The sequence below is a fragment of the Pleurodeles waltl genome, chromosome 11 (assembly GCF_031143425.1).
Source record: "Pleurodeles waltl isolate 20211129_DDA chromosome 11, aPleWal1.hap1.20221129, whole genome shotgun sequence".
Taxonomy (NCBI): domain Eukaryota; kingdom Metazoa; phylum Chordata; class Amphibia; order Caudata; family Salamandridae; genus Pleurodeles; species Pleurodeles waltl.
In genome coordinates, this window is record NC_090450.1 from 27,650,948 (window position 1) to 27,664,693 (window position 13,746).

At 41.6% G+C, this 13,746-nt stretch overlaps 1 protein-coding gene across 1 annotated transcript in view; it reads left to right on the forward strand.

Annotated features, from left to right (window-relative positions):
- CHRNG (cholinergic receptor nicotinic gamma subunit) overlaps positions 1-10,259 on the forward strand; it is a 55,372-nt gene extending 45,113 nt beyond the window's left edge. The window contains exons 10-12 of the mRNA XM_069212884.1: positions 2,599-2,812; positions 9,247-9,380; positions 9,869-10,259. Coding sequence (XP_069068985.1) covers positions 2,599-2,812; positions 9,247-9,380; positions 9,869-10,033 — 513 coding nt within the window. The 3' untranslated portion in view covers positions 10,034-10,259. The remainder of the gene's footprint in view (positions 1-2,598; positions 2,813-9,246; positions 9,381-9,868) is intronic.
- The last annotated feature ends 3,487 nt before the right edge of the window (positions 10,260-13,746 follow it).

Consider the following 13,746-nt stretch of genomic DNA (forward strand, 5'->3'; position numbering starts at 1 on the left):
TGTGAATCTACATGCTTGTTCAATGAACTTTCCTTTGAGAGCAGTGATTGTTAACATTGTATACTGTTCATTACATAGGAGTAGGTGTGAGATGATACTAAATTCATCTTAAACAGCCACGATTTCATGTGAAGTTCCCCTATAATTTTTTCCTTACCAATGCATTTTTTTATGAATGTTCAACATTTCTGAGTTGTATGCCAAAACTTTGGGCCTCATGAACCCCAGTTCTGGCCAATGCTTTGTAAATGACCACCGCCAGGGCCAGGGTGACAGAGTAATCGCTAAACAAATGAAACAGGCCCTTAGACCCAGATTTATTTTTAGGTGATCTGGCCATTGTTCTGCTAGGGCGATGGAGTAAATACCTCCATCGCCCTAGTGGAGATCGCGACTGACAATTTTGTAGCTGGCCTCCAAGCTGTTTGGTGCACAGTTGCATCAGAGTGATGCAGCCCCGCACCGAACAGTATTCTTTTTTATTTTCAAAAAGAAAATGCCAAAACTGGATTGAGCATGGCCACATAAGAGCATGGCCATAGCTGGTCTAAGACACCTGTAGCAGTAGGCCCTATGATAGAAATTGACAAAGAGGCATAGCTTTCTTAGTTAAACCAGGGAGTAAAGTCCTCAAGATTGCAGTGTAACCATAGGTACCAGACATGATTAATTAAATCATTAAACATTTGCAGGGAGCTTTGGGGGCACAGCAGTCCTTGTTTACAGTGTAGCCATGTTAATAGAAGAGAATTTCTGAAAAACAAGCTGGCTATGAATATACATAAACTGAAAAGTTTAATTGTTCAGAGGAGAAGCATGAATTCTCTGGTCAAAGTTCTCTGAATAATTCAAAAACCTTATAAATTCCTGATTTAAATATTTTCACAGCATCACTTGCGTGACCACTATAAAAAGCAATTTTCTGAAATTGGTATGAAAAAAAAAGAACTCCTTTCTATTTGATCTGTCTCTGCCAGCATTTTGGAGGTCAGTATTAAAATGCATTCAAGTTGTGCATTCCAAAGCAGCACCAGCCATCTTCCTTGTTGCCTGCAAGGATGAAAAACAGTTTTTAAAGGGAGCGAGAGGCCCAATGGGAATGAGTGAGAAGCTACTGCGCCTTTGCAGAAAGAAACTCCAAAAATAAGTTTATAGTAACAATGAGTTTAATTAGAAGAGGACACGTTGGTCCACTACCCCGTGCACTGAATGACACAACATGTATGGAGAACAAGCAAACTGTGCAGACGCGAAATGCCATCACTCGTGGTAAAAGGAGCCAATAGCTGAAGGGGGCTGACTCACTGGCCTATGCAGTATTGTCTGGTGGGCATAAGCAATTTGTGAATTACACTTCCCAAGACCGATGGATGAAGAGACCCAGCTGAAAGCCTCTCTATGTATGAATATTATAAATTTTCTTTTCTTACAAACAATAGTCTGGATAGACTTCTAATGCTGTCTCTAGGCCCAGACCTCAAAAATGTTCCTGAGCTAAAGGATTTGCTGAAAAGGCGAGTGAGCCTCAGAGGTTCAGGGCCTGGGGACTGGTAGCCGTGGAGTCTGTTTTTTTTTTTTTTTGCCTGTTTGTCTCAGTTTGGTGCCTGAAATCGTAGGATCAGGGATCTTCCTCAAACGAGCGAATTTGTGGATGTCAGGGAAGGGAAACAAAATATACATTCCCTGGTGTGACTATGGATTTGATGTGCCTTCTACTCCTTGTCTCGTGGTGTTGTCATACATCTTTTATTGGATGCTTATTGGAGGATTTAGTAAGCCAGTATTTTAATTCCCTTGTGTTGTAGTTAGCTGTGTGTCTGTGGTGCCCGGGATCCCTGTGAATGCTGCGTATGTTTGTGTGTCTTGGCTAAGTGATCTAACAGTGTTCTGTAGAGTGTGTGATGAGCCAGGACACAGTTAGAGGATGAGTTAGGTGATAGACTTGGGTAGGAACAACATTAGCTCTATGGACAGTGTGTCTCTGTATGCAAGGAAAATTGTGCAAAAGGTCTCTGTACTTGTATAAATTTAATAAACCAGTTATCACATATCTGGCAGAGTGTGGTCTATGGCAATAAGCTTTAGAAACAGAGTGTAAAAATCGAAGGGCCAGAGTCTTTTGCTGATGCAGATATTGACCCCTAAAACCCATGCAATGATCTGCAGATTTTGAGAAATATCTGATGCATTCTTACTACAAAAGTGAGTTATCAGAGATTCCTCTTGTGTATAGACCAACCCTGCACTCACGAGGATCCTACACTCTTCCTGTTTTTAGCCTCTGCAACAGAAGACCTTATTGTTCTCTGTATCAATTTATTGAAAGCCACGTTCTTGAGATGCACATGCAGCGATCTCAATTCACTTAATATACCTGGTCAGAAGACCGGAATCACTTTTAAAGGTGTCATCCAGTATATGATGTCACAGTAGGTCTCAAAACCCAAGCAGGCATCATGGGAGGCCCATTCTCTGTGATTGTTTGAGATGCAAGATTAGGATTGGGTAAAGAGAACTGTTTTTTCTCTACACTGGGTGCCCCCGATAAAGCCAGAACAGCTATGATGTGATGAATAACAAGTCCTCCTGATTCCGCAGGTGTTCCTGAGACGCCTGCCTCGCTACCTGCACATGCACCTGCTGCCACCTACCTGGTCGGATGCCTGGAGCAGCCAGATGCCCAGGCGGAGGAGCTCCCTGGGGCTCATCGCGAAGGCGGATGAGTACATGATGCGAAAGCCACGCAGCGAACTCATGTTTGAGAAGCTGAAGGAGAGGGACGGACTTATGAAGGCCATTTTAGGAAAAATTGGTAAGTCTTCCTACAAAGTTAGTTGCATGCTTTCCAGCCAAGCAAGCGATAACTTTGTGGTCTTGAAAGATGTTTAAAGTCAACATTAAAGAGACTTACAGGTTTTTTACAGGTTGCCACACTCCTTGGCCAAGTCAAAATCATAGTTTATTGGGGAAAATCAGGCTTGGTGGGGGTGTTTGTAGGAAATAGGTTCTGCGTATTTAGCTGCCCTACATTTTTTGTAGTTGCCAAACTGATCTTTGTACTTTTACTATGAGTGAGTCTCACAACATATCTTACTTACATTAAATTCATGGTAATTGGGCTGAGCTTCCTAACTGCCAGTGGTTACCTTTTATGATAAGGCCAGCACTGCAGTAAGAGGCTCTCGGAAGGATACACATAAACACTTGAGCATTCCCATCTGTGCATGGTGTGAAGGCTGCACTTGTAAGGCTACCACCTTGTTCAGCCAGGTATCTATGCAGAGTAACTTATCACAGAAGGGACACTCCAAGGGTGGGTACTGGCCTTGAGAAGACCATATAATGTGAGTGGGCATTCATAGTGTAGGTCTGTAGTGCTTACTGAACGACTGTGGCGCTTACAGTGAATCACACATTATAAGCAAAATCTACACTTAACTACAGTTTTGACCCACTTAGGCCTACTTGTTCCAGGAAAGTGCCAGTATGGTATCAACATGTACTCAAGTGTACTTTGACAGTCCCAAATATTACATCTACACTTATTATCACAGTTTAGGATTTGTCATTTTTTGCTGTCTCAGCTCAGAATTAATTTCCAGGCCTTTGTACCCACTACTGAGCAACGTTAATCTGTCTCCAGGGATAAACACAGCAGCTCTCAAAATGTCCCAGGGTGTGCCAGGGTCGGGGTGGAAGGGTCAATGCATCTATTTTTTATAATTCTCACTTTGGGGAATTGGCATGCAGGCCCATCCTCGGATATAGCGAACCTCAGGGGGCCTCAATGCGGCATGAGCAGATCCCAGGGATCTATTGCCTTGCACTACAAGGAATCACTGTGCTGGGTAAATAGCCCCCTAATGTGTCCGAGGGGCAAGTCTGCCATCTCCCTGCCCGTGGGCATTGGGGAAACTGTGGCACTCCCACTTTGGGGTGGAATCAAGAAGTGAGAATTGCTTCCTGTAGCACTGGGAGTCCAGAAAAAAAAAATCCAGCTCCCATGCAGCACCAAAGGAAAGATATTGTGCACTGGGAAGCTACTGGGCTGTGGGTCCCTTTCACCAGCCCCCAATGATCCAAAAGGCTGTGGGTGTTCTGGGTGGCAATGGGGCAACCAACACTATCAAACACAAAAGGAAAACAAGGTTGAGGTTTCCCACTCAGGGCAAGCGGGAAGCTGCTCCCTAAATATGCACCGCTGGGTGAGTGAAGAGCCTTATAATCCCCTTTGAGGGTATTACAATGTACATATTGTCAAGATATGGTGCTCTTCAGGGTGCAGAGAGACCACCAACACTTTTTTAATAATTAATTGGGGGCTGCAGGTAGCTAGGCAGCCCCCACCTCCCAAGATGCCCCCAACTGAAAATCAGACCTAACTTTTCTAAAGCATGATAATCCTGAACTCAATGAAGGGTTTTCTTGTTTTTAAAGGTCTTCCTGAGCCTGTGCTTTCGCACATGGCTTGGAAGGGCATGGCCCTCTGGTGCTTGGTCCTAAGGCTGCATTTTGAGGCCTAATTAAAGTAAAAGAAAAACTGAGAAACACGTTTCGATTTTGACTATTTTATTGATAGCGACAATGCAATGTTTCCTGTTATGATGAATTATTTTGAAGACTGGCTTTATCCCCATTAATTTCAGTGGTATGGTAATGCTGACCCTAATGTGTTTACTTTTATAGATTTTGTGACACGCTAACAAAGCCAGTATGCCTGCCTTATTTTATTGTGATATTATATTTGGTATATGGGAGGGATATTATGGTTATAGGGTTAAGGACCCAGTAGGGGTTTAATGTGATATTAGTTTGCTACTGAAGCTACTTCCATCTACCTTGTTGTATATATTTTTAGTGTAATGCATAGTTGTTAGTCGTGGGTGTCTAATTAAAGTATTTTTCACTTCTAAATGAAAAAGCACTGACTTCACAATGATTCATTCAATGTTGTTATTGAGTACCAGCGAGCTGAGGTTACTAGCCCACACCACCTCCCTCAGGAGGCCCTATTTCTTTCAGGAACATACGGAGAAACCCGAACCTACATTGAGACAAACCCTTAATCTTCTCATGGGGATTTGCTTTTCTCCTGTCCTCCTTGCTGCTACATCTACTGTAATTTGAATAGCTCATGATGCCATTAACTGCTCATCTCTTTTATGACTTTGACACAAACTCTGGACCTGTAACAAAACAGGGCACTTTCATCTGTGTTGGCTTCACTCCTAAGCATCTCTTCTATTATAAATAATCACACAGCTGGAAGCTCCTTCTTAATTCAAATGGCTAGGATAGGGAACTGACTGCCAGCTAGAATAAAAAAAAGTTGCAAACCTCTTTTATTCCGTAGAACATTAAAAACCTGGCTTTACATGGCTGCAAACACATGACAATATTAACTTGGAATGTCAATGGCCTGGTGAATAAGATTAAGATGAGCCTGGTTCAAAGAGTAAATAGACAAAAAACAGATGTAGTATTTCTCATTTTATTGTGGAGCCAATTCAATGCATTCCTGTTTAGATTACTTCTTCACAACCGTGGAATCAATCAAGAGTTTCACTGAGGCGCACTCATTAGCCCGGGAACTGAGTGATCACTCTCCAATCCTGATAACACTAAACCTCCTGACCCACAAACTCAAACAAACGTGGAGCATTGAAACATGGTGTCTCACCAATAAACAGGAGGTCGAACACCTCCAAAAGGCCTATAAACACTACTTTGCCAAAAACAATAATAGGGTGCAGAGCACAATTATTTTGTGGGAGGCGTATAAAGCCACAATCAGAGGTGTGATAATTTCGTGGGAGATACACAACAGGAAAGGCAGGCATGCAACCTTAGCCAATCTACGTACGTTATCGGATGCCATTCGCACTGCAGTAATGATAATGATCCCAAAGGTAGGGAAACCACCCGATCAATGGGACTCATATAGGCCCATATCACTGATAAAAGCGGACATTAAAATACTAGCGAAAGTACTGGCAAATAGGTTAAAAACAGTAATCACACATTTGGTACATGCGGAACAGAATGGATTCATGCTGGGTCGTTTGACCCTTACACAACAATCTGGCCTTCGCCCGGGACTTGTTGGAGGGGAAAACAATAGTCTCTTTGGATACAAATAAATCATTCGACTCAGTAGAATGGGCCTATACCTCTTTGGAATATTGGAAGGGATGGGATTTGGCCCCAAATACATTTGGTGGGTAAGACTCCTATATGACAGCCCTATATCCAGGGTGAGGGTGAATGGATACACCTTGAGAGCATTCAGCATCCAGAGGGGCACTAGGCAGGGCTGCCTACTTTCTCCGATGCTGTTTGCATTAGCGATTGAAGCGCTGGCAGCACGGATAAGAGCTGACACACAATTGTGGCGCTGGCCGGGTTGTGAGGGGAACTATATCTCGCAATACACCAATGATATTTTGCTGTACTTACCCAACACAGCACACACACTAGACAGGTTCCAACATATATTTGACACATTCGGGGCACATCCAAGCTTCGCTATAAATTGGGACAAATCATTATTGATCCCACTGGACGACAGTCAGACAGATACTCAATTCACACTGCCACTCCGAACAGAGTGAACAAAGTTTTAATATTTAGGGATCTGGACATCCCACTCCCCAGACGAATATTATGGGGCTAATTTAGCACCACTGCTGCTGTGCCTTAGACAAGAGGTGGGTACTGGAAATCGCTGCCTCTTTCCTTGCTAAGAAAGGCAGCGATGTTTAAAATGATAGTGTTCTTCAAACTGTTATATGTATATATATTACATAGTACACCATACAGAGTACCGGAGAAGTTCTTCACTAAGGTCGATAACCTGACACAAAACTTAATATGAGTGGGAGGTCAGCCAAGAATTTCTCTGAAAACACTGCAAAGATCCAAATTCCATGGGGGAATAGCCCTAACTAATGTAAAAAAATATTATGAAGTGGCACAGGCGACCATGGTGAATGAGTGGGCATACACAGAGGGGACAATCCAGCGTTATGGAGGGACAAAGCAGGGATGTGGATGCATAGTTATTTCCATGCACTGTGTGGCGGCAGTCTCCCCCAACCCACTTGCCCAGTGACACTCAGGGTGATAGAAATCTGGAGGAAACTCACAAGAGAAATGGGCTGGCACAACAGACTAACTCTGAGGACCCCACTATGGGACGGTGCTAGACTAAAAGAGGTTTCCTCATTGTGGGGGATTATAGGATGGGATGCCATAGGATTATCCACATTGGCAGATGTGTGGGATGCTAACAGGGTGGTTCCCTTCTCACACCTGTGGAAAGAATGCCAGATGTCCAACATACAATGGCTTAAATATGGCCAACTATCCCACGCCCTTAAAAAGAGTATTCCACCCAATGAAGAGACACAGGAAGATTCTCCACTGGAGATAAGATTGCTAGATGGGAGAGTTGAGACAAAACTAGAATCCCAGACATATGGCACGGTAATGCAAAATATGCAAAGCCCACTGCGAAAACTACAAGACAGATGTGAAATAGATGTAGGGGACCTGGATGAAGATGACTGGAGGGAAGCACTAGCATTTCCAATGCAAAGGGCTATAAAAGCAAGCTTTCAACTGATCCAGCTCCAAATACAATGTAGAATATACTATACACCCACCCTACTGTATAAACTAGGTTGGATACCAGATGTGGGGTGTAGGAGACATTGCAGACTAGCAGGCTCCTTTCTTCATGTTCTATGGAACTGCCCTCACATGCAAACGTTCTGGGGAAGAGTGGGAGAATCATTAGTTAGAGCAACAGGCGTGCCCTCAGCTCTGACGCCACGACTGGCATTGCTGGGCATATGGGAGAATTCGCACCAGACACGATATCAAAGAATACTTATCAATCTGGGCTGTATGGTGGCAAAAAGAGATATTGCTAGAGATGGGGATCAGGGTCAATCTCTGCGCACTAGAACTGGGAGACGGGAATGGAGTGCTGCAGAATTATTGAAAAAGAAGTATAAAGGGCCAAGGCTGTATGAAAAAATCTAAAAAAATATAGGGAGGATGGGACATGGAAACAGACACGGAAGCAGGTGATTGAGTGACAGGCTTATTTAATAAATTAACAGTATAAAAGCAGGCAGACTGAATAACTCATACAGAGGAAATAGTTCAGCTACACAACTGGTTGGTTAATCTTGGCGGGAGGGACCCGAAAGATACAGAAGGTGTGACTGGATGTTATCAGTTTAAGTTCTCAGTTATGGAAATGTTGGGAATTATATGCGATGTATCACTGTAAGATCTGATAAAAAATTCAATAAAAATATATTGCAAAAAAAAATATCTGACTTTACTACCCATTTAGTTAACCCCTAGACAAAAGGTCTAGATACCCCCCATGCAGCACTGTTTATTGTCATACTTTTCTTCAACACATCATGTGCTGTGCAGTAAAGCCACCAAGGCATGCTTAGATACACCTCACTCAACAGCTTTGATGTAGATCTAACTACAACAAATACTCTGATAAGCCATGCCCCCCAAATTAGCAAATGGGAACCAAGAGTCCCTTTCCCGCGCTCTATAACTCCTACAATGCAATATAATACCTATGATTAAAGAAATAAGCCACAGTTTATAATGGTATAAAAGACCAGGGCAAATGTTTAAAGCTGCAGTCTGTGAACAACATGAGTCCTAGTAGGAAGGTCAGATCATCTTGAGAAAATCCAACTTTCCAACCGGATTGTCGTTTTGATTTGCCTGAGTAGATCCATATAAGCTAGCCTTTCAGAGAACGTAAAGAAATTTCCAGTAATTCTAAGTCCCAATTTGCCTCTAGAAGAGGGCAAGAGCACAATACTCCCAATGCTGTTTGTATGAAATTAGGTGCCAAGAAAATCCCGAAAGCCCTAAAAATAAGGCACTGAGGTGCGAGTCCTGAAAATATAGATTGCTACAAACGTATCAAAACGTATGTGCTTTAAGGAGACATTTTGGTAGGCACTGGGGGATTGTTCAATCTTTCTCTGTCATTTACTGAAGTGATATCAGAGAGAACATAAAAACAGCATCTCATGCAAGGAGTCTCAGAGAAAATCAGGCATGTTTGTCAATCCCATGTTGGAGTTTCATTGTTGGGTTCATTTGCTCTGTAGGACCGATGCATGGTGTTGCTGGAGTATGTCCATTAGTCGCACACTCCTCACCTCTTGCGACCCGCGCTTTGTACTGTCTTCCATTCAGGTAAAGGGTTGGAGAATGGCACCAGTCAGGATCTCTACTACAGCCTGATACATGCTGCTCCTGAGGTCCGCTCCTGCGTGGATGCCTCCAACTACATTGCACAGAACATGCGGGATCAGAACGACTTTGACAGTGTGAGTTCTGGTAACTGGATTTGAGAGTAAACTTGCTGGTGGGGAGAGCCAGGCATGGGCTCTAAAGTGACTCTCCCTCAACCTTTACCTACTGAGGATATTTCAGGTTGTTTATATTCTTTGGTCCCATTTTAAAATATATATGGAAAGGATTTTGATGTACAGGGTGGGACCAGAAAATCCGTCTCAAGCCAACATTTTCCTCATCAGAAATACAGAATGATTTTCTTTCACTTCTGGGGTACATAAAGGTATTAATGCAGATCTGTACTGAGCAAGCAGAGCAATTTAAAAGAATCAAAAGTCTTTGCCTGGTGCAGCTATCATCAGTAGCTTGCTCATTCATCACAAGTAAATGTTTCCCTTCATCCTTGCATAGGTGGCTTCTCTCAAACCTTCTCTCCCTCCATTTTCTGCTCCCCAAATCTCCCATTCTCTAAAATATGATTCTCCCTCCTTCATATAATTTTCCCTTTTCTTCATTGCAGGAAAATGAGGAGTGGATCCTTGTTGGACGGGTGATTGACCGGGTCTGCTTCTGGATTATGTTGCTCCTCTTCATGTTTGCAACCTTTGGTACCTTCTGGGTTGCCCATTTTAACCTGGCACCAACCCAGCCATTCCCAGGAGATCCCAAGCGTTACCTGCCTTAACTGTAGCTGTGCAGAACCATGAAACTATCTATAGTCTGGAGCAAGCCCGTTGTGCATAGACAACACTTTGCTGAAGATCTAGATTGCCTTCCAGTGAGTCTGCCATTGTTTGACTGGAAATAGCAGAACTCTTCACAGAGAGGCTAAATTCAGAAGATATGATCACATGGGCTTTGATGAGCCTACCAGAGGCACAGTGCACTGAGTTGCAGAGAAAACTTGTTGATCATTATTCATCAAAAGAAGGAGATTTTCTGGAATTGGAGGAAATGTAGTTGCTTTCCTTGCCCATTTCCAACCTGAAGTTAAACTGTGTCATCATTATCATCGTTTGAGTGCAAAGACTATGACAAAGAGAGAAAGTTTAGTAAAAAAAAATACTTAGTTCCACATTACATTATTAACTGTTATTTATGCCTATACCATGCTTAAATACTTGCTGTAGTCAACTTCGTTCTGTTAATGGAATTGAGGCCACTGCAATTTTGCTACAAGTGTTAAAGTAATACATGGTCTCAAGAATACACATAAGTGCATTATCTCACATCAGGAAGAATGTAATCACTTGTACAATTTCCATCAACACATTCAATTAAACTTGATGAGAAGGGATTTCTACGGAATTAGAGCGGAATAGTCACCAATGCTAAACATTTGCATCTCACCTGTCACCTAAGATCACAACAACCCCATGCACTTACCTGTGTGTGCTGTAAATGCAGGTTAGGCAATACTGGCAGTAGCAGGTTGGCCGAAGCCCACAGCAATGTGGTCAGCCTCCAGCTGAGGTGACTAAATTAGTTAGAGTTGAGTTGAGAGTTGAGGATGATACTTCATATTGTGACCACCTTATGAAAGCAGAAGAACATAAGGGAAAGTAAGCTTAAGTGTCACAGGTGTTTATACTTGGTTAATTCAAATACCGCACACCCTCTAAAACTGTCCACCTCTACTTTTCTCCTACATTACCAATGGCAGCCCAGGGCCTGAAACCACCCATTTAAACATGTAATGTAGGATGAATTGCATTGAAAGTAAACAGAGGAATGGAATTCGAAATAAAAAAGTCAATGATATTGTTTAGAATGTATGTCAGTTAAGCTTGGGTGTAAATTTCAAAAGAACTTTCAGGGCCCATGTCACCACATATGAATAAACTACTTTTAAACAAAATCCCTTGAGCAATGGTGATAATCAATGGAGAGAGTTTCATTCTTCCGTATCAATCCAAAAGGGCTTTTAAGATTATTGTGGTGATCTTATGAACAGTATTAGATGACGTTCCAAACTATAAAGAAACCATTCTCTACTGCTGCCAATTCTTCCATTTGTAAAATGTTTTCTCCTGCAATGTTTGTAAGCCACAGAAGCCCTTCTTGTTTATTGCAGAGTTGTTGACCCATGGACTCTTTCTCCACCAAGTTGTAAAATATTGAGAACTTTCTCCACCACTGCAGACTTTATCAATCAAGGAGGACGTCCACCACTAGTGCTGACTATGACAACCATGAATGGCATTCCCCACTGCGGCTAAGTCTGAGAACCATAGAGAAAGTTCTTTACCTTCATTGACTTCATTACTCAGAGATGACTGTGATCACAGTGCAGGCTTTGTTGACTGCTTTCCCATGCATTGCCACTTGGCTACCTTGGAATCTAAGAACATTCTCCTAGACACAAAACATTTATCTTGCCATGTGACTAGGCTCCTTAACTTGAATTTTTATTTACTTTTTATTATTATTTGTACATATTTTCTTGCACACGTCCAATATGAGATGCTTGGGAGGCATGCATCAGAACTTTTTGTTAACAAAGAAACACATTAATATTAAATTCCCTACACATGTATTAAAACAAAACAGTTCTGTTAGAATGTATTGAAGGAAAATTATGAATATGGATGCAATCAGTGTAACTGGGGTTTGTGGTAAGCAAGCCTCTGTTTACCATGGCAGGGGTGATGCGCTTCACCTGGCTTTATGGGGAGTCTCTAAGTGAAACTCTAAGTGAAAGTAAGGTTTTTTAGAAGCAAAATTGAACCTTTGCTGGTCAATGCTGAGGCCAGCTCCCTGACAACCTCCACTGTGTGTACACTTCCAGACATTTTGCTACTACAGCTTGAACTTGTTTTTACAAATTATGCAGTGGATTCCATGGGACTAAGGTCCATTTGTGATCCATCAAATAATTCTGAAACTTCCCTTGTGGGTTGCTGGCTAGATGAATTAACTTTGGATACTGTACCCTAGATGCCATCAATCCTTGTGTAAACTTTGAGAAGGCTACAGAGAGAATTCACTGAGAAGAAACAAGGCCATAGTAAAAAGTCGACCAGAGTGCTGTCTAGAGTTAACAACTGGTTATATAGTCCAGATGCGTATTTTCTGAAGGTGCTGAATGCAGAGGCTGCAGGGCTATTTATAAGACTGAATGTGGGCTGAACTTTAAGGAACAACCAGTAAGATGGCGGGATCAGGATGCTGACAATGGTTAGTGTACTATTAATAAAGGATATCCTTCAGCATATTTTGTATATCACATTATAATGAACTGAACATACTCTTCTTAATACCTGTTTTGAAACCGCACAGGAGGGGTTTGAGTTCTTACTGCTTTTCCGACATGTAAACATTGCAAACACTCTTGCAATAATTGACTTTGTCTAATAAACTGGTTTAAAAAGAAACATGTATTTTTAAATATCTCAATGTGTACTAATAGAAATGTGTAATCTGGGGACTTGTGTGTTTGGTAATATTTTCTGTGTTTATATGTCTTTCTTAATTATAAAAATAATAGCTACAGTGACTACAAGGCCATCAGCAGTGTCCTGAGAAGTCCCTTTTGTAAGAAACAAGAATTGAAATATTGGTTGATTCACCTGGGAGGGTGAGAAAGTTGCTTGTTTTGCTTAAAACAATGAATTGCCAATTGATTGCCACCGCACCATCAGAAAAGTGAGATATTTAATCAATCAATCAATAACACTTTATTTCAGCTGAGAGCCATAAAAGTATCACACACAATAAATAGCAGATATTATATACACAATATTAGTAGCAAATTTAAAAAGTCTCAAACAAATATGTACAGCTGTGCAAATTCAAAGCTCCCGCAAAGTTAAAACATAATAAAATCAATTTTGACAAAAATACTGTTAGAGACACAAATTTACCTATAACATCAATGGAAGGTTAAGCCTTTGGCAGATACGTTTTAAGCACAAAATTGATTTAATATTTTAGGCAACTGCCATTTTAGCCCTTCCCAGTAATGGGTGCCTAATGACGGTAATCAGCTCTTTACAAGCCTTTCTAGTTAACAAATATTTTATAACAACAATGGTCTTCTTTAAGATAGTCTCTAGGCCATGAAATTATAAATTAATACTAGGGGCTACTTTTGGTCTTATCTTCCATGCCCAGTGCAGATAACATGAGATGGCATAAATAACTAGCTCCTTGGTGTTTTGTTTTAAAAACCTTAGCATCTCGCAGTAATGCCTCACTTCCAAGGACCTACACAACGCAATAAGCGATTTCCTGCGTGGTGCAATATACGTGGGGCAAAAGAAAAGAAGTGAGATACTCATTGTAGACAATTTTTCTCAAAGACTTGCACTGAATCCTAAATGGTGAGGACTGGACTTCACAACCGAGCAGCATTAGTCTCTGATATATTTCTGTCTAGAATTATTAACTAGACCAAAG